A 22,273-nucleotide genomic window follows, 5' to 3' on the forward strand; every position below is an offset into this window, starting at 1 on the left:
ATTTACCTTCTGTACAAAATTGAACCTGTGCACTTCTAAGACCTCATAAAAAGCTAATGATGAACTTTCTGCAATAAGTTTGGCTTTTCTCAACACCTTCACAGACACACGTGATAAATATATTAGGAAACATTCTATTTAACATTCTTTATTTAAGTTTGGCTCTTCTTAATACTTTTACTGACAGGCGAGTGATAGTTATGTTAAAGCAACATTTTTTTTATCGCAACATCGGTTTAAAATTACTTCTAAACCTCATAAAAGGATGATAATAAATTTTCTCCGATAAGTTTGGCATTTCTTAACCCCTTCAGTACCATCACGCGTTTCCATATTCATTCTGCTTATTATTTGGTGACTATACAGCTTCAGAAACTTGGAAGGGAATTAAAATTGTGAAGACTGGCCATTAACCTTCCGACCTCCACAGACTCTTCTTAATGCATATAAAATCGTCTAATCATACCTAAATCTCAAGGTGAAAAATGCGTTCAAGTAGTGATGGGGTTAACGTCTTTACAGGCAGGCGTGTTAGTTATAGAAGAGCAGTATTTCATCTCAACATCCGTATAAAATTTAACCACTTCAGTACTAGGACGCATTTCTACCTTGTGATTTATGTACGATTAGAACATTTTATTGACGTTACGAAGATTCTACGGAGGTCAGAAGATTAATGGCCTTCGTCTTCACTCTTTCAATCCCCACACAAGTTTCTGAAGCTGTATAAAATCATAAATCAGTAAATAGAATGAATATGGGAACTTGTCATGGTACTTAGAGGATTAAGAACTGGTACATGTATTCTAAAACCGAACATTTCACTAACGCTGGTAAACAATGTTAATTCTTTGCAGTTAAATTAAAACAATGTATCTTAACCAACCTTTCCTTGCGAGGCAGACAAGAACAAGGTCACAAGGTTCAGTCAGAGACACAAATTCCCCCACTGAAAGACACCTCACTGACCATTGATATTAGTCAGTCATACCAGAAAAATATGACATCTCTTCTAAAAAGCATCTACATATATCAGTAAATTCTGTGTGTGTGTGTGTGTGTGTGTGTGTGTGTGTTACATATATACTGTCTTGGATGGATGAGTGAGAGATGAGGACTGAAAAAAAACTCCTCCACCCCTATAATAAATGAATGATAATAGTGATGATACTTCCCCCCCCCCAGTACTGTAGTCTTCCTCGTCCTCGTCCTCCTCCTCCTCCTCCTCCTCTTCCATGGTCCAAAACAGTGACAATGGTGATGGTGTAGTCTTGCAGTGTGGTGATCACAATATGGACCTGAGGATATCACATACTAGCCCTCTGATAATGCCACTACTCAGAATAATAAAAGGAAGTAAAGAAATGACTAAGTAAACATCATGGTAATAAGGTGAGTAAATAATTGACTCAAAGATTTATCAAAAGTCTAACAGGAAAAGAAAAAAAAAGGAGTGATGACAATAGAATAAAAAAGAAATGTGTAAATTGTAGTAATCTCATCAAATATTAGGCAATGGTGGACATTTGCAGCATCAATGAGTAAAGAAATTCACAAAAGTTCTAACAGCAAAATAAAGTGATAATGACAAGAAAATCAAATAAAAAATAAAATAAGAAAAACATAAACTGCAATAATCTCACCAAATATTAAGCGATGGTGAATCTTTCCATCACCAACAAGTCAAAATTCACAAAGAAAAAAATAACAGATAAATAAAGAAAAAAAGTGAAAATGACTAAAATATAGATATATAAAACTGTAATAATCTCACCAAATATTAGGCAATGTTGAATCTTTCCATCATCAACAAATCAAAATAAAAACCAATCATTAAAAACACGACTAACAAACATCTACACAATAAAAGAAATCAAATCCTACAACAATGAATACTCTGAACCCTGACACTCATTGCTTCATTCATTCATCACAGTGGATTGCTCATTGCTACACTCTAATTCAACTGCTTAATTTTTGAGCGATAGTTTTGGCAGAAGCACTTGACAGCCAGGTCCCCAAAGTAAGCAGTGATGGCCTTCTTCTTGGGACCCATGTAGGCTGTCTCCACGTCCACCATCCCATCCACACCAGCCAGCTCAATCACCTGTGTGGGGGAAAGAAGGCTATATGAAGGACATTTATTTATTTATTTTAGAAACGCTTTGCTCCCTCACCACAGTTATTTTTGAAAGGTATTAATGATCGTTAGCTAAGTTCTCAAGTATCTGAACTGTTGGTAATGTACAAATCTTATCAATCCATCTCTAAGGACTTAACAATAATACCCGTATTTATAAATGCTTTCCTCTCTAACCAGTTATTTTCGAAAGGTCTCAGTGATTGTTAACTACGTTATCCAGTGTTTCTACTTTTGGTAATATAGAAATCTTATCAATCTGTCTCTAGAAGCTTAAAATATTCCCTTGATACCACATGTAACTTACACTAAAGTCTTTTGAAAGAAGTGGAGGTGCAGCTCTGAAGTGTTTAAGAATACAGCCCATGGTACAAGAGTTAAATAGAGGAAGTTAAGGTTTGATGTGAGATTTCATGGCAAGGGTAAGGTAAGATAGAGGAAGGAAAAGGTAGGGTTCCAGATTTCATTCAATGTGTAAATGTAAAATAGAGGAAAGGAAAGTGATCAGTGATGTCAATATTGTGTGAGACTTAAATAGTGAGAGAAAAGGAAGGATTTGAGGTTTCATTCATCACGTAAGTGTTAAAAGAAAAGAAGGAGCAATATGTGATTTTTAATAGTTGTGTAAGAGTTGAACAAAGAAAGTACTCTTAATTCCCTCTTTTATACTTTTAGAAACAGTAGTATCATTCACACTCTCAGCTCCCTCCTTTACACACTCAAAAAGGCAACATTATTCACACTAACTTCATATTTAACCCACTGAAAAAAGTAGCACAAAGAAATGGAACAACTGGAATGCCACACACACCCAAGCAACACCCATTACATGACACACAATTCACTCTTAACTCCACACACTGAAAAAAAGCAACACAGAGACATGACATACAGGGATGTCACACACACTCCTAGTAGCCTCCATTACCTGATACACATCACTGTTGCGGGGCAGGAAGAGTGCCACGTTGGGTGTGATGCTCCGGGCGGCCCTCATCAGGCGGGCACAGTTCATGGTGCCGCCCAGACGATACACATTGTACACCTCCTCCTCCAGGTACTTGATGCCACCCCACGGAGGACTCAGGTACACCACATCAGCCTGGGAACATCAGAAGAATGTGACCCTTGTTTATTTCTGAGTTTGCTTGTACATTTGTAAAACACTGAACATATTAACCCCTTCAGTACCATAATACATTTTCATATTCATTCTGCTTACTGTTTGGTGATTTTATACAGCTTCAGAAACTTATGGGAGGATTTAAAATAGTGAAGACTGTGGCCATTAATTTTCTGACCTCCATAGACCCTTCCTTGCCGGTACATTTGTAAAACACTTAACACATTAACCGTTTCAGTACCATGACACATTTCCATATTCATTCTGCTTACTATTTGGTGATTTTATACGCTTCAGAAACTTATATGATGACTAAAAATAGTGAAGACTGTGGCCATTAATCTTCTGACCTCCATATACCCTTCCTAATGTCAATATAATCATCTAATCACATAAAAAATTCAAGATAAAAATGTGTTCCAGTACTGAAAGAGTTGACTTACAAGAAAAACAAGTAGTAGAAGTAAACATAACCAGTGCTCATTGTAGGCAAGATAACTCACTTTGTGGTACTATATTCACTCATAAGGGATAAAAAAACACACATGGCAAGTAAACAAAGCCACATAACCTCAAGGAAGCTAGGAGACTCAACACTGTGGTCAAATGTCCTCCTGTAGCTGGATGAGGGGCAGAGGACTCACCTTGAGGGAGGACGCCAGCTTGAAGAAGTCCCCCACCCTGAAGTCAATGCGATCAGCCACGCCATACACCTGTGCATTGTGTCGTGCCAACTCCACCTTCTTTGGGTTATTGTCAATGGCTATCACTGTGGCAGAAGGACAGGGAATAGTTGTAAGTGTGTCTTCTCATAGCTAGGGGCAGAGTGGCGATGCAAACAACACTGCTACCTCTCACCTATAGTGGCTTTAAATGTCTAATGCAGAATAGAAGGTATATAGGGGTATTTAAAGGCAAATTAGTATCCACAATCACCTATTTAGACCTAATTCTTGTGTACTTATCAGCTCAATACATTCAATCCATCTTCTTTATTATTTATTTTTATTTTTACACAAGAGGGGAAGCTAGCCAATGGAGAAAAAAAAAAAAAAAAAAAAAAAAAAAAAAACAGTCAACGAAGTGGCCTTGATTGCCCTTGAAGAACAATAGAGTTAGCCAAAAGTCAGGGAATAAAAGTTACAGAATAGAAGAATATATGAATAGAATGGATAAAAGGCAAATAAATATCCACAATCACCTATCTAGACCTAATTTTTATGTACTGAGTGGCTGAATACATCCATACATGACTTCCACCCACAGTGACTCACCACGGCCGCAGGTCTTTGCCAGCTGTATGGCATTCCCGCCGGCCCGCACATGGCATCCACAGCCACCGCACTCCTACACCGCCATGCCTGGTGGGCCGCCAGGAACTCAGGCGTCACTGAGTACCACGACTCTGGCCAGGGAAGGAATGGTTAGATGATGCAGTGCTCTAAAATATCTCTCTACTCTAACTGAGGTGAACAAGTAAAGGTCTCAGGAGAACTGTCACTATAAAATGATACCAAATACTTCTCTCTTTAATTTATTTAACATGAGGAAATCTATGATCTAAAAGTACTAACACAACAAAACTACATCTTTTCTCATAGGTTAAAATTTCACAACACCTTTCATAATTTCAGATAACCCTTTGGACCACAGCTTTGGGGACTGGCAGGCACCTCCAGTACACCTTCTCTCCTCTACCTTTCTGTTACCCTTGGTCAATGCTTCTCTTACATAACTATAACAATAATAATAATAACAAAAACAGTCCCCCACATGAGCCTCACCATTGTCTAGCCTGATGCCTTGGTCAAAGTTGAGGAAGAGTCTGTATCGCTGCGCCCAGTACTTCTCGATGTCCTTGGGGAGATCTGGAGGTAAACTGCCTCCCTTCACCCAGTAGGAGAGACGCTGGCACCCGGAGATGATCCTTTCCCACACCTCTTCCTCACTTTCTGACTCCTAGCACGTGGATGGCAGTGAAGTGGAAGCAAAGGTGGAGTAGAATAGGTGTTCAGTGAATGGATGTTTAATTAACCCCTTCAATACTGAGACACATTTTTACCTTTGACTTTTGGGCATGATTAGACAATTTTATTTGTATTAGAAGGGTCTATGGATCTCAAAAGATTAATGGTCAGAATCTATCCATTTTAATCCCCCACATAAGTTTCTGAAGCTATATAAAATCACCAAATAGTAATCAGAATGAATATGGAAATGTGTCATGGTGCTGAAGGAGTTAAGGTAAGTCAAGATGATTTGAAATTAATATATCTCTTAACTTTAATAGTTTTAAGTGTTTTAGTCTCATTCTTGTCATTTCAGTCCTTTCCTGTGGTCATTTCTGCTTATTATCCAAATCATTCCAGCCTCCATGATACATAGTACTACAGATTGGGATTGTGTGAGGAACTTGGAAAATCCCCCATCTGTTTATCCTCCTTGACTATGCTAGCTACCTGTGTTTGGCTGGCATTAGTAGTCTTCTGTGCCATCAATAAAAGGGATTTGTACTTATGTCTACTACCTATGTTTAGCTTGCAGTAGTAGTCTTCCTTGCGATCAATAAAAGGGATTTGTGCATACATTTACTACTTGTGTGACTGGCAGTAGTAGTCTTCCCTGCCATCAATAAAAAGGATTTGTGCATACATCTGCTACTTGTGTGACTGGCAGTAGTGGTCTTCCCTGCCATCAATAAGAGGGATTTGTGGCCACATCTACTACCTATTTTTGGCTGGCATTAGTAGTCTTTCTTGCCATAAACAAATTGGTATAAATAAAAGGACTTGTGCTCATATCTACTACCTGTGTTTGGCTGGCATTAAGAGTGTGTTCCTTGCTGTAAATAAAGAGATTTGTAGCCACATCAACTACATATGTTTGGCTGGCATTAGTGGAGTGTTCCTTCTCGTAAATAGATTGCTGTAAATAAAGGGATTTATGCTCATATATACTACATACCTGTGTTTGGTTGGCAGTGCTGGGGTCTTCCTTGGCCACACAGAAGTTTCCGTCCTTATCAAAGGTGATCTGAGCAGCCTGCCACTCCACCTCACCACGCACACCACTGCCTCCACTCTTACCCTCACCACTCTGCAAAGATCACACACACACTCATCTACAAACTAACTTCACAACTTACCTATCTTTATCATCTACATTCTCAACCAATGTACAAAGATAGCACACACTCATCTACAAACTAACTTATTAATTTATCTATCTTTATTATCTAGTACTTTAAATTACAAACTTTATTATCTAGTACTTTAAATTACAAACATTATTTTTTTACAGGGCTTGATCTTAGCTAAAAAAAAGTTATAGAATTTTCAGTCTCAAAGTTTCTATTTCATTATAAGGATATGATGCTTTTAAAAGAAATTATGACACACACACACAAAAGAAGCACATTTTATCAATCAAAATATACTTTGTACATCAATATTCTACTTTTTGTGATTTAATTATCTGTAATCTTAGAAGAAAAGATTTGATCAGTCTTTAACCCCTTTGGGACACATTTTTTCTTTAAGACTTGTGTGCAATCAGACCATTCTTTTGACATTAGGAAGGATCTATGGAGGTCAGAAAATTAATGGCCACAGTTTTCACTATTATGATCCCACATGAATTTCTGAAGCTACAAAAAATCACCAAACGGTAAGCAAAATGAATATATTAACACGTCATGGTACTCAAGGTGTTAAGAATCAAGCTAATCATCTCTGGCCTTTAGGAACAGTCATGGTGAGAGAGCAGAGCATTGTGAACACAGGCCATGGACACTTTCATTCACCTTGCCAAGATGCAGGACGCGGGCAGTGAGGTGTGGATTGCCCTCCTGCACGCTGCCCTCCTCCCTCACCACCTCCTGGTACCACCTCTGGGGCGTCCTCGAGTCAGGTTCTGCATTCACCTGAGAGGCAAAAAATGTGAGATTACTCTTACACCCAACACTGCCTCATTCTCTCCCTCTTTATTTACATATAAGGGGAAATATGGCAGTAGTGGACAATAGTAGCAGTAGCAGTAACAGTAACAGTAATATTAACAGTAACAGTAGAAGTAACAGCAGAAGTAGTAGTAGCAGTAGTAGTGAGGATTGGCAGGTTAAGGTAATGAGAGAGAACAACTTACTCTGTGCATGACCTTCCCTATTAGATTCACAGTGGAGGACGGCGAGACATTTGGGTCCTGCTCCTCCAGAAATCTGTGCAACCTCCTCTGCTGACGCTTGATGTTCTTCCCGTCACCAGAGACACTGTTGACAAACACACACACACACACACACACACACACACACACACACACACACACACATATTAGTTCACTTAAGATTGTGGTGACGTGGGCTTAGTCTAATTTCAACAGATGAGTAAGATTCTGGTATCAATTTGTACTTAGTGTAGGATAAGTTTACACAAGTCATATTAGGATCTCTCTCTCTCTCTCTCTCTCTCTCTCTCTATGCCTTGGTGATCTTTTCTTTGAGACTCATATTCTACGTTCAGCACACACTATCTGTGGCAAAGCTTTCACCAGCAACCCACACATCAGTCATGACTCTAAACTAATGTCAGATGAATGGAGCAGACCCAGTGATTAGAATGGCAGTGGCAAGTTATTAGGGAGCTTTAGAAGGATTAGATGAATTTGCAGATGAGGATGGCACATGGTAATGGGTAAGGCACGTTTCATGGAGGGATTGTCACATGTATGCTTGATGACTTTATGAAGCTTCTATTATTTCTCAATTTTATGTACAGTAGCAGCAGCAGGCCAGACCCACCTTGGTGCAGGTAGAGGCAGCCACTGAACACCAAACACCATGGGAGGGAACTGATACTTCATCTCTGTGAAGGAACAACACATGAGTATTTTTTAATGTTAAGATGGGAAATCTGACCAAGGGCAACATTAACAATTAAACCAAAAAAATGTCCACTTACATGCCACCCCCTGAGCTGGTCTGAGAAAGTTACCTAGTCTATATAATGCATGTGAGTCCCCTTAACCCCTTCAGTATCATGATGCATTTCCATATTCATTCTATTTACTTTTTGGTGATTTTATACAGCTTCAGAAACTCATATGGAGGAATAAAATGGTGAAGACTGTGGCCATTAATCTTCTGATCTCCATACACTCTTCCTAATGTCAAAACAATGGTCTAATTATACACAAATCTCAAAGTGAAACTGTATCCCAGTACTGAAGGATTGTGGCCATTTACCTTCAGACCTTCACAGACCATTCCTAATGTAAAAAAAATGGTCTAATCATACACAAATCTCAAGGTAAAAATGTGTCCCAGTACTGAAAAGGTTGAATATTGTGTGAAGCAAGAGGAACCAGTATTACCTAAGGTTCCAAGAACCCATTTGATGAGATGAATGGCAGTTACAGGCACCACCACATCCTTGAAGATCCTGATGGAGAAGTTGGCAATCTGGGGAAACTTACGCTCCAGGTTTCTCCTCTGAAGATATATGAACCCATCAAACTTGCTCTTCAGCCTCTCTCTCTCACCGGGCACCTCCTCCGTCACTGAGCTCTCATACTCAATCACTGTGTGGAATGAGGCTCAGGTGAGTGATGGGAGAAATAAAAGTAGAACTATGGAAAACAAAAACAAAATGGCAAAAATTAACAGTAGCAGAGATCTGGTTCATGACAGGAAGCTGTAGAGTTTGAGAGGAAAAAATATAGACTGGGGAAAACTGAGTGAGATCAGGTAGAGAAATATTTTCAGTTAATCATGGAACAATGTAAATTGATGCAGCCAAGGGGAACATGAAAGTGAGTGGTGCTACAATGGAAACAGTAATGTAGGAGTCAGAAAGATGAATGTGACCGAGACAATGAGAGGGAAAATAATACTGTATGATCGTGACTGGGAAGAAGTAAAAGTGAGACTAGTGTTGAAAAAAGAAAAAAGAAAATGCAGAGAAAGAAGAAAACATAAGACAACAATACCTGCAGTGCCAGGAAGGGCCACATTGAGGAAGTGCAGGATGGTGAACGGCAGGAAGACATCATGAACAACCTCAGCCGCCCTGCCCAGAAACGCCCTACAATCCACTAGCAGTCTCTGGAGGCGTGTGTGTGGCTCGTTCAACGCTTCCAACACAGCTCTCTCCACTTGACGTTTATTATAATTCTTCCAAAATATTCTATGACTTTCGTCTAAATCATCAAAGAATGCCCGTACAGCATCATCCTCCTCCTCCTCCTCCTCAGTGTACACGACATCTTTCTCACCAGTCCGTGCTACCTCCAGGGCACCAGGGGCTGTTTCAGGGGGCTCAGGAGCTATGGAGGTGCCAGGGACAGCTCCATGGAGTTCAGGAGACACTGGGGGCCTTTTATTTGGTTGGGAAGCTTCACTCTGAGTTGCTGTCTTTCCCTGCACATACTTGAGGGCCCAGCTTGTCCCCTGAGACCTGTGCAAATGTCAGCCCAAGCACAGTGTTAGTTGAGCATCCCTAACTGCCCACAGCAGGTACACCACACACAGCACACACAGTAGGTACACCACACACACCACACATCATCCACAGCAGGTACACCACACACACACCACACCATCCACAGCAGGTACACCACACACACATACACGGCCCGGTAGCTCAGTGGTTAGAGCGCTGGCTTCACAAGCCAGAGGACTGGGGTTCGATTCCCCGGCCGGGTGGAGATATTTGGGTGTGTCTCCTTCCATGTGTAGCCCCTGTTCATCTAGCAGTGAGTAGGTACAGGATGTAAATCGAGGAGTTGTGACCTTGTTGTCCCGGTGTGTGGTGTGTGCCTGGTCTCAGACCTATCCGAAGATCGGAAATAATGAGCTCTGAGCTCGTTCTGTAGGGTAACGTCTGGCTGTCTCGTCAGAGATTGCAGATCAAACAGTGAATTACACCACATCATCCACAGCAGGTACACCACACCATCCACAGCAGGTACACCACACACAGCAAGATACACCACACACAGCAGGATACACCACACACACAGCAGGCTACACCATACACACACCACACCATCCACAGCAGGTACACCACACACACCATACACACCTAACACACACACACACACACACATACAGCAGGATATACCACACACACAGTTGTTATGAAGCACAATGATAACAAATTTTAATCAATGTCTATTCAGAATGGTAAACTAAAATTGGCATAATGAACTCATCACTTGACTGATCTCTGAAATCTTAACAAAAACAGCCATGAAATAAGACAGATGTAGGTAAAGGAGAGAAGAAACAGTATATAAACACATACATAATATCCACCTATCAAACACACACACACACACACACACACACACACACACACACACACACACACACACACACACACACACACACTTAATACAGTAAAAAACAGAACATGAAAAGCCTCTCACTTGACGTTATCCTCTTTTCTCCTCCTTTTGGAAGTCTTGTGTTCCTGACTGGCTGAGACACTGACCCCACCAGCACCACCAGCCAGACCCTGTGTGCTTTCCTCACCACCAGTGCACTCCACCAATCCACCTGTCGCCTCAGATACACGTGGCGCTGTCCTCTCCTCACACAGCAAAGCATCACAGCCTCCCCTGTCGTTGTGACCTTGAGGATGGGTGAACGCTCCGGCTGATATGTTCCTGTACCATTTTCCAGGGTTTCTTTTCTTGTATCTTCTGTTTGCTTCTGTGATTTGAGCTTTCCTTTGTTTTTTATGGAGTGTGAGTGTCCTGTATCGTCACTCAGTCTTTTGGTGTTTGTCTCATCTTCTACAGTGGCAGTTTGAAGGTTGAAGTCAATGCCAGCCTCTGTTTTAAAGAATGTGTCAAGGTCTTGGCTGCTCTCTACCTCAGAACTGTGCAGGAAGGTCCGTAAGTGCACCAGGTACCTCTTCTTAGTGTGCTTGGTGTACAGGTCATCCAACACCAGTATGCTCACACCTCCCCTTGTCTCACCAGTTTCCTTAGATGTACCACTCACACTCTTATCCTCCTTCCCTGACTCAGTATCCTTCACTATCACCTCTGCATTCTCACCTATACTATCAATATCACCGTTTAGGAAGTCAAAGAATTCTGTCATATCAAACTCAGAGTCAGAGGAATTGTCTTCACCCTCAGTAGCCTTTCCTTCACACACACTGGTTCCTACAGCCTCTCCTTCACGCACATCGGTTCCTACAGCTTCTCTTCCTTCACCTACATTGGTTCCTACAGCCTTTCCTTCACACACATTGGTCTCTACAGAATCTCCACAGCCATTCTCAAGGTTACTAGTTCGTGTTTTGTCCTCCAGCAGCTCACTGACCCCCAGCTCCTCAGTGATCCAGGGCAGCACCTCTGGGTAGTCTTGCACGTAAGAGTCATACCACGTGATAAATTCAGAATTGCAGTGTTCCCGATACTTGTGGACCCAGGACAAGGGTATCAGTACATCCTTCCATGCCTCCCAGTACATCAGCCATGCACTCCACACCTCGGACTCTATCCCTGGGGGCCTCAAGTCATCCTGGGAAAATTAGTGGAGTTCTTAGGGTGTTTTTTGTAATGGTTCAGTGTTGTTTTGCTTATTCTGATCCTTTTTTGATGCAATATATAACTTGTCACATTAAAAACACAATTGTATATCTGTAGAAAAGATTAGTTATTTGCATGTTTGTTATGGGCCGATAGCTACTGTTTTCTCTTGTTTTAACTCTTTCATTGTGATATGTGACACATCACAACATTAATCCCTTCAGTACCATGATGCATTTCCATATTCATACAGATTACTATTTTGTGATTTTACACAGCTTCAGAAAACCATCTGGGGGATTAAAATAGTGAAGACTGTGGCCATTAATCTTCTGACCTTCATAGACTTTTCCTAATGTCAATAAAATGTTCTAAGCATACACAAATCTCAAGGTAAAAATGTGTCCTAGTACTAGTTCCTATGTTAGGCCCCATTTAGAGTATTGCATACAGGCCTGGTCACCCCACTATAGGCAGGATATCAACATGTTAGAAGCAGTTCAGAGAAGAGCAACTCGGATGATACCAGCTTTGAAGCGCCTGGAGTATAGAGATAGATTAAAGGAATTAAACATGTTTTCATTTGAGAGGAGATGTATAAGAGGGGATATGATAGAGTTATTTAAAATGTTCTCAGATACAAACTACATAGATGTGAGATCTTTCTTTACCTTAGAGGAGGGAAGTAGGACTAGAAATCATGGCAGGAAGATTAGAAAGCAAGGCTGCAGGTTAGATATAAGAAAATATTTCTTTAGTCATAGGGTGGTAGACTTCTGGAATGCATTGCCAGAGACGGTTGTAAATAGCACTAGTTTGACAATGTTTAAAAACAGATTAGATAAGCACTTAAATTTATTAGATTTATAATTATGTATAGCGCTGCATGATAGTTTTTATAAGAAATTTACTACAGTTAAACAAGACATGATTCCCATGTATGGGGACCACAAATTGTAGAGGATTTCGCTGCAGGACTTACCCCTGTTAATGGGCCAAATACTTAGAATTAGTATATAATATATTGTGTACTTGTAAGTGTATCTTTAAGTACTGATGACGAGGTCGCTGTGCGACTGATACAGGATAACCTAGATGGGCCCTGGTGGCCCTTTGTTATCCTATTATTTATGTTATGTTATGTTATGTTATGAAGGGGTTAAAAGCAGTCTGAAATCCCTGAGAGCCTTGAGTCATCCTGGAGAAAAATTGAAGTTATCAGTATATGTTTCTTATGGATCAGGTGTTTCTCCTGTTTTAATTCTTTCAATGATATCCTCAACACATTATAACAAACCACACATGAACTGACAAGGAAGAAAAGTGATTAGATGAAGAGATTTTCCAATTTCTTACCAGTACAGAAAGTTTTTTAAGATAGAAAGAAAACAAAATTCTCAAACTAAAATGCTGAAAAATCTAGATATAATTCCCATTGAAAGTACAGTGTTGATTTAATGAAAGAGAGAGAAAAAATCTGGGTACCTTGTTGTCTTCTAAGTGGGTGAGTGAGCTGTCACTGGCAGTGTTCTGGCCACACACATCAGCCTGAGGGATAGCACACTTATTACTGCCACACTTCACAAAACATAACCAGACAGTGTGTGAGTCAGGAAGAGAGACAGAGAGTGTGGGGAGGAGAATACCAGAGATAAACCCACTCAGAAAAAGAGAGAGGTCCGAGATAAAGTTTATGAACACAGTGAAAGATGACACACTAATAATGAATGTGACAGATGCTAGAAAACAATATCTGAAGTTTAAAATATAGCACACTTATGTAGCTAGTCAAATTAGTGGACAATATGATAAACAGAGTAGGAGTAGGCAGTAGTCACCTGCCGCCCGGTGGAATACTCCAGGAGAGGTACTTACGGGGATGTAGGCAGTGCTGCAGACTGAGTGATTCCCCGTGTCCTCTCTTCCCGGTTCCCTTTGTGGTCTCATTTATACAATTGAGCAGCTGCAGCCTGCCCTCTAAAGACAACTTCTACTACTTCCTACACTACACTACAACACCTTACACTTTTACACTCTCTTCAAATCAAAATTTAATAATGGCTTCACCACGCCCTGCCTCGGAGTCCCCTCTGGGAGGGGACCATAAATGTCCCCAGGTCGGACTGCCCTCTGCTGTCGACCTTGGGTGTCTTGACACTTCATCTAATACTTTCACTATCAATTTCTGCAACATTCGTGGCCTTCGTTCTAATTTTCAATCTGTGGAACACCACCTCTCCTCTACTAAACCTCATCTTCTCTTCCTAACTGAAACACAGTTGTCTGTGACTACTGACAGCAGCCCCTTTTCTGTTCCCTCCTACTTGCTCTATCCTCATTTTCAATCCAAAGCTGGATGTTGCGCATACGTGCGTAACGACACCACTTGCTCTCGTGCCCACAATCTTGAATCTTCAGAATTTTCTACCATCTGGCTAAGACTTCAATGTCACTCTCTAACTAAATTCATCTGTGCTGTATACCTCTCACCTAATTCCTCTGACTATGTAAAATTCTTTGACTATTTGACTTCCAAGGTGGAGCACATCTTATCTCACTTTCCTTTTGCTGAGATCTCCATTTTAGGGATTTCAATGTTCACCACCAGCTTTGGCTTTCATCTTCTTTCACTGACCAACCTGGTGAACAAACCTTCAACTTTGCTATCCTTCATGACCTAGAGCAGCTAGTGCAGTTCCCTACCCGTATTCCTGACCGCCTTGGAGACACGCCCAACATTCTTGATCTTTTCCTAACCTCCAACCCTTCTGCTTACTCTGTTAAACTTTCCTCTCCGTTGGGCTCCTCCGACCACAATCTAATTTCCGTTACCTGTTCTATCACTCCAGTGCAGCCTCAGGACCCGCCTAAGCGGAGGTGCTTCTGGCATTTTAACTCTGCTAAGTGGGAGGAACTAAGGCAGTACTATTCTGATTTCCTTGGGATGATTATTGTTTTCATGTCAGAGATCCTTCTCTTTGTGCCGAGCGCATAACAGAGGTGATTATCTCTGGCATGGAGCTATACATTCCTCATACTTTCTCTAACCCTAAAGCTAAAAAGCCTTGGTTTAACTCTGCTTGTTCTCGTGCTGTCAATGATAGAGAGGCGGCTCACAAACGGTTCCGTAGCCATCCAACTGCTGAAACTCATGCCCTATATATTTCTGCCCGTAATCATGCCAAATCTATTCTCCAACTTACTAAAACTCTTTCATCAATAGAAAATGTCAAAGTCTTTCCAATTCTAACTCCTCTCGAGATTTCTGGCATCTAGCCAATAATATCTCTAACAACTTTACTTCTTCGTCTTTCCTCCTTTACTTCATCCAGATGGCTCTACAGCTGTCTCTTCTTTTCTAAAGCTGAACTCTTCGCTCAAACCTTTGCTACCAACTCAACTTTGGATGATTCTGGGCATATTCCTCCTACTCCTCCACCCTCTGACTACTTCATCCCTAAAATTAAAATTCTTTATAAAGACGTTTTCCTGGCCCTCTCTGGCCTTGATTCTCGGAAGGCTTACGGTCCGGATGGAGTCCCTCCTGTTGTTCTCAAAACTGTGCTTCCGAACTCGCTCACTGCCTGGTCAAACTCTTTCATCTGTGTCTCTACTTCTATTTATCCTTCTTGCTGGAAGTTTGCTCACATTCAACCTGTCCCTAAAAAGGTGACCACTCCAATCCTTCTAACTACCGCCCTATAGCTTTGATTTCCTGCCTTTCTAAAGCCTTTGAGTCTATCCTTAATAGGAAGATAATGAGGCATCTATCAGCTCACAACCTTCTCTCTGATTGCCAGTATGGTTTCCGTAAAGGCAGATCTACTGGTGATCTTCTTACTTTCCTAACTGAATCTTGGTCATCCTCTTTAGGGACTTCGGTGAAACCTTTGCTGTCGGCCTTGACATATCGAAAGCCTTCGATAGAGTCTGGCACAAATCTTTAATTTCTAAACTACCCTCCTACGGATTCTATCCTTCTCTCTGTACCTTCATCTCCAGTTTCCTTTCCGATCGTTCTATTGCTGCTGTAGTAGACGGTCACTGTTCTTCCCTAAAACTATCAACAGTGGTGTTCCACAGGGTTCTGTCCTATCACCCACTCTCTTTCTATTATTCATCAATGATCTCCTAAATCTGACTCAATGCCCTATCCACTCCTATGCTGATGATACCACCTTGCATTATTCAACAGCGTTCAACAGACGCCCAACCCAACAACAATTAAATGACTCAAGGCGAGATGCTATAGGACGCCTAACTTCTGATCTTTCACTTGTTTCTGATTGGGGCAGAGAAAACCTGGTTTTGTTCAATGCCTCAAAACTCAATTTCTACAACTATCTACTCGACATAACCTTCCAGACAACTATCCTCTCTTCTTCAATAACACTCAACTTCCCTCTCCTCTACATTAAACACACTCGGTCTATCCTTCACTAAAAATCTAAACTGGAAATTTCACATCTCTACTCTTGCTAAATCAGCTTCCAAGAAGTTAGGTGTCCTGTGGCGTCTTCGTCCATTTTTCTCTCCTCCCAGCTGCTTGCTCTGTACAGGGCCTTATCCGCCCGTGTATGGAGTATGGCTCTCATGTCTGGGGATCCACACACACAGCTTTACTAAACAAGGTGGAATCTAAAGCTTTTCGTCTTATCAACTCTTCTCCTCTAACTGACTGTCTTGATTCTTTAAGTCACCGCCGCAATGTTGCATCTTTATCTGTCTTCTACCGCTGTTTTCATGCTGTCTGCTCTTCTGAACTTGCTAACTGCATGCCTTCCCCTCCTGCGGCCTCGCTGCACAAGACTCTCTACTTCTTCTCATCCCTATTCTGTCCATCTTCCTAATGCAAGAGTTAACCAGTATCTTCACTCCTTCATTCCCTACACTGGTAAACTCTGGAACTCTCTACCTGTGTCTGTATTTCCACCTGCCTATGACTTAAACTCTTTCAAAAGAGGAGTGTCAAGACACCTCTTACGTTAACTGGACCCTCCTTTTAGATTTTTTTGTTTTTTCTCTTTCTCCTACTTTCCTTTTAACAGGGCCTGGCAACCAGCGGGATTTTTTTTTTCCAACACTTTGTTTTCCCTTGGCCAGTGCCCTTGTAATGTAAAAAAAAAAAAAAAAAAAAAAACATCACTGGGAACTTTGAGTAATGCTGTCAATACTTCTACTACTCCCACAAACCAGCAAGAACACTCATGAACACTGCCTTGACACAACACTCTTCCTTGCCTGGTGTGTGCTGATGGCTGGTTCTTCCTCCACACACTCCTGACGCTTACTGCTACTCTTGCCACCTTTGGATGCGTTGCTCTTCCTCTCCCCATACTCCCTGTGAGAAGAACAGCTTGGAATTATACTGAAGTGAGAAAACCTCCCTCACACTGAATAATAAGTGAAAGGGAAGAAATATTAACACTACTTTAAGCAAGACAAGAAGAGAAATGAGAGAAGTGACAGAACTAAACTTTCCAGATGTCAAATCATAAACCGAGGTAACAAAATTGACACCATTTCAATCACAAGAAGAGGAATAAAGAAATGAGAAAAAGAACATTAACCCCTTCAGTACCTGGACGCATTTTCATTTAGAGTTTTGGGTGATTAGACGATTTCATTGACATTAGGAAAGGTCTATATAAGTCAGAAGATTAATGGCCACAGTCTTCACTATTTTAATCCTCACATGACTTCCTGAAGCTGCATAAAATCACCAAAGAGTAACCAGAAGGAATATGAAAATGTGTCATAGTACTGAAGGGGTTAACACCATTTCATTCATGACAAGAGAAATAAAAAGAAAAGAAAAGAAAATCGTCTTTACACATACATTACAAACCAAGAAAGTAATATTAACACCAATAAGAAGAGGAATGAGAGGAGAGAAAACTGAAAAATAAAATAACACCAATAAAAAGTAATACTAACACCAACAAGAAAAGGAATGAAAGGATAGAAAACTGAAAAAAATAATACTAGCACCAATAAGAAGAGGAATGAGCAGAGAGAAAACCAAAAAAGTAATACTAACACCAATAAAAGGAATGAGAGGAGAGAAAACTGGCATTACCCTCACCCAATGTACACTGCTGACAGGTAACACTCTATTGCATGTGTCTTAATTGGCTGGATCTGTGGCTTGGCTTTCTTAGGTGTGGAGAACCAGGAAACACCACCATCCCCCCAAGAGCCAGGGAGCCACCACCACCAGGAGTCTTGGTCAGGAGTGGCACTGTCCTCTTCCACTTTTTCCACCTCCTCATCCTCACTGGCCTTAGGAGGCTCCACCACTGGCACCTTTTTTGGGCGGAAGCGGAGGGTGGCATGTCCAAGCCCCATCCACTCTGTTGACACGTAGCTGGGCAGTGCCATGGTTTGTGCTGGTGAAGGAGGTAAGGTGACATGACAATTTTGGCTGTATTCTAAAACACTTTAGCGCTGCACTTCCACTATTTCAAAAGGCTCGTTCAGAAATGACAAAATTTTTTATGGGTGTTTCTATGATTTAAATGACAGAATAACATGACTTCTACATTTTTTAAGACCACACTTCCACTATCTCAAAAGGCTCTTGCATAAATGACACATTTTTTATGGGTGTTTTTACGATTTAAGTGATGGAATGATATGACTTCTACATTACTCTGCATCAAACTCCTACTATTTCAAAACTCGTTCAGAAACAACACTGTTTTTCATGATGTTTTTACAATTTAAATGACAGAATGATACAACTTCTATATTATCAAAAAGAGAAACAGTCTTGCAATCTCAGCTAGTCATTTCTTTGGCCTCTGAAAAGAGTCATGATGAGAGAGCAAAGCGTTTCAAAATACACACTTTAACCTCAAATTTTACATGATGCTGTTAGTCTTTCTTTCATGACTGGCACCTGTTTTATGGGGGTTTAGTGCCTCTCTTTGCCTTTCTTATATATAAAAATGAGGGAAATTTGCAGTCTCAACCAATATACCATATTTTGTATTTCTTTTTCCCTATGTGTAACAAGCTTGGGGACCTCCTGGGAAAGCGGGATTTTAGGGTAGGAAAGCTTAACCTAACCTAAATTCTGTCCTAAAGTTATTATTCATTTTCAGCGGGGTAAAATGGGGTTAGAAACGTTCGTAGAAGTGTGATGTAGACCGTGAGAATGTGTATGGTTACATGTGGTGTGTTGGTTGAAACTGCAATAATTCCAAGTTTTTTAATGTAAGAGGGAAAACCAGCCAAGGAAAAAAAAAGAGGCCAACTGAGGAGCAGGTCTCTGAAGAAGTTAAGTAGAAATATAGTTGAAAAGGGACTCCAAACGATGGTATAGGAGCCATTTACTTTATTTATTCTCACGGTCTAGATCACGGCACTGTCCCCAAGAAATCTGGATTCCTGGCTCCCACTTCGCAGCTCCTCCACCCAGCTGATTTGACATCACATATATGAAGCCATGCTATTGGTCCGTGAGAGAGAGAGAGAGAGAGAGAGAGAGAGAGAGAGAGAGAGAGAGAGAGAGAGAGAGAGAGAGAGAGAGAGAGAGAGAGAATATGGTAACGAATAAGGCAGCGTTTCTCAACCATTTTACCCTTGTAACCCTAAAAATACATGACAAATCTCAAGGAACCCCTGCACAAAAACAAAATTATATACCATACATTTCTCCTTTTATGTGACGTCAAATCAGCTGGGTGAAGGAGCTGCGTGCGGGACGGTTTCTCAGGGACAGTGTCTAGATCACACTTCTACGAGCAGTTTTACCCCTATTTTACCCTATCGGAAAATGGGGTTGGGTTAGGTTAGGTCAAAACCCCGCTTTCCCAGGAGGTCCCCAAGCTTGTTAGACACGGGGAAAAAGAAATATGACAGGGTATAATGGTTGAAACTGCAAATTTACCTCTATGTACCACGAGTTAGGCCTATCTGTTTCTTCACACCCTCACTACTATACCAAATTACCCTCTCCTTTCTGGTCTGAGAGGGAAGACAGACTAGTGTACCATTACGGTCTCTATTTACACTTCTACTAACTCCCAGCCAGTGTTTTGGTGATGTAAGGATGCAGTCACACTCACTCTGGTGCTGCGGTGCTTGCCTGTGCGTTGTGGTGGTCTGGGGGTGGCCAAGGCAGCGTGTGTTCAGGGTTTTCTCCTCATGCTACATACGTTTCCGCCACTTCTTTCCGCCTGCAACATGGAAGGGAGGATGTGTGTAAATGTTTTTGTGCCAAAGCTTTGAAGTTAGCAAATGTGGTAGTGGTTTAATTTATATCATTTGGTCATGTAAAAATATTATAAATAAAATAGTATATAAAATGGGATTGGTCTATATTGTTAATTGGCAATGAAAGTAAAGAGGGAGGGAGTGTATAAAGTTGCTTCACATGGTGTGTTCGTAGTGATTCAACTGTACGTAATCAGGCAGACAAGTCGTGGTGTGGCGACTTACAGTCGGCATGCTGCACGGCCAAGCCTGTTCAAACTTTTTTGTGATAAAAAAAAACGAATAAATAATCGCACTTGTCCTCAAAAATGGTGGCAGGTACGTATTGCACTATTACCTGAAAGGCTTTCGTGTGGTGTACCGCCAGTGTCACTGTGCTGCAGTGCAAGCATAGTAGCTAGCTACCTTACCTTACCGCAACGCCGTGTGTAGTTGACGCTGGCGACAATGGTGTACCACACTTCTGTTCCCAGCCATCTCTACTATTTCATCTACCTTCTCTTTTCCTATACTCTCCTTGATTCCATCCTCGGTCTCCCCTGTGCTCTCCACCCCGCCATCATCCTCAAGAGACATTCTCTCCACACCTTCCCCTCTCACAACATGCCCCAGATACCCAAGCTGTCTTCTCACCATGGTCATCAACTACCTCGTTGCGCCAGTCATCTGCAACACCTCCTGGTTAGTCCTTCTTGCCACCCACGGCACCCTCATCATTCTTCTGATGAACCACAAGTCCGCTACCTCCAGCCTCTTCTTCATTTCTGTACTAACAGTCCAGGTTTCACAACCGTACATCACTGACCAAATCTAACTATTCAAAATTCTTAGCCGGATCCCAGTGCTCTGACTCATGTTTGTCGCAGTATCCCTCTCATTCGCCCAAAACTAGCTTTTCCCAATCCAATCCTCGATCTTATTTCTGCATCACATCTATCATCTTCATCCGCCAAACGTCCTAAGTATCTGAACTAATATTTCTTCTCTGTCTCATCACATACATCCACAGTCTATTGTTCCTTAAATTTCTCTTGGTCACTCCCATCATTTCTGTTTTACCGAAGTTAATCCTCAGACCAACTCTCCTGCGTTTCACATCCAATCAATCCACAAGTCTTTGTAACTTCTTCTGCGTGTCTGCAATCGACACTGTATCGTCAATTTCGTTCACGACGGCCTACGGGTAAAGTGAAAACAAATCCGGTGACAGCACACAGCCCTGTCTCATTCATCTTTCTCTTTTAATCTAATCACTTTTACCGTCTCCAATTCTCACCACAGCTCTCTGCCGTCAGTACAGATTCATCATTACCCTTTTGTCAGCAGTGAACTCTGGAACTCCCTGCCTGCTTCTGTATTTCCAAATTCCTGCGACTTGACATTAAATTTTGTCCCAGACTTTTGGCTAGCTCTATTGATCTTTAACAGACCTGGCAATCAAGTGGGTATTTTTTTTTTTTTATCTTTATTGCCCTTGGCTGGCTTCCCCTCTTGCCTTAAAAAAAGTATCTACACCAAACCTTCCCCACCTCTCCACTAATATCTCATGACGTATCGCATCAAACGCTTTTTCAAACTCAACAAAGCACATAAACACGTCATTCTGCTTCTCTATAGGTCTCTCTATATTTTATTTTAATATGAAAATTACATTCCTATTTTCTTTACCTTTTCTGAAGCCAAACTGCGCTCTGTTCACTGTTTCCTCGTCTTTTCCCCTCAACCTTTCATCTGTCGCCATCAGTACAATCTTCGCTACCTGACTCATGGTACACACACACACACACACACACACACACACACAAGAGGGTGGTGAAAAGGAAGATAAGGTGATGCCGCTCTGAGGTCACGGGGAGGGACAGGGCATGGATCAGGAGAGGAGGGTCAAGTGGGTGGAACCAGTTTTTGAAGGGATTTAACCAATCAAAGGAAACCTGAAGCCTTCACCTGGTTTGGGGGCTACCAGGTGTTGCTACTGGGAAATTATATAGCTAGGATTGGTAAAGGAGACTAGTACTGGCGACTGTTCTTGTTGTCCGATGTTTACCATAATAGTGCTCCTTCCTTCTTCGGTATTACAATAGATTCAGACTCCTCCATTCTCTCAGTAGTCTATAGTACCATGGACAGGCTGCAGGCGTAGTACCTCAGGCTGCAAACTACACACTGATCGAGATGTAGAGGTGAGGGAGATGTTGTGGGGCAAAGTAACACAAGACATATAGTTGTATGAAAAGGTAAGAGTGAAGCGA

The 22,273-nt window shown here is 41.4% G+C and overlaps 1 protein-coding gene across 1 annotated transcript; it reads right to left on the bottom strand.

Moving 5' to 3' along the window:
* Positions 1–132: 132 nt before the first annotated feature.
* On the bottom strand, positions 133–19,998 carry LOC123499269. Its single transcript, XM_045247070.1, is given in 17 exon segments — positions 133–2,107; positions 3,069–3,242; positions 3,908–4,032; positions 4,538–4,579; positions 4,582–4,668; positions 5,048–5,222; positions 6,228–6,359; positions 7,066–7,185; positions 7,407–7,530; positions 8,059–8,122; positions 8,631–8,837; positions 9,246–9,712; positions 10,670–11,793; positions 13,287–13,349; positions 17,043–17,142; positions 17,887–18,190; positions 19,874–19,998. Coding segments are annotated over 16 exon segments (3,450 nt in total). The 5' UTR covers positions 18,183–18,190; positions 19,874–19,998; the 3' UTR covers positions 133–1,957.
* Between the last annotated feature and the right edge of the window lie 2,275 nt (positions 19,999–22,273).

Source organism: Portunus trituberculatus, chromosome 49 (assembly GCF_017591435.1).
Source record: "Portunus trituberculatus isolate SZX2019 chromosome 49, ASM1759143v1, whole genome shotgun sequence".
Lineage (NCBI taxonomy): Eukaryota > Metazoa > Arthropoda > Malacostraca > Decapoda > Portunidae > Portunus > Portunus trituberculatus.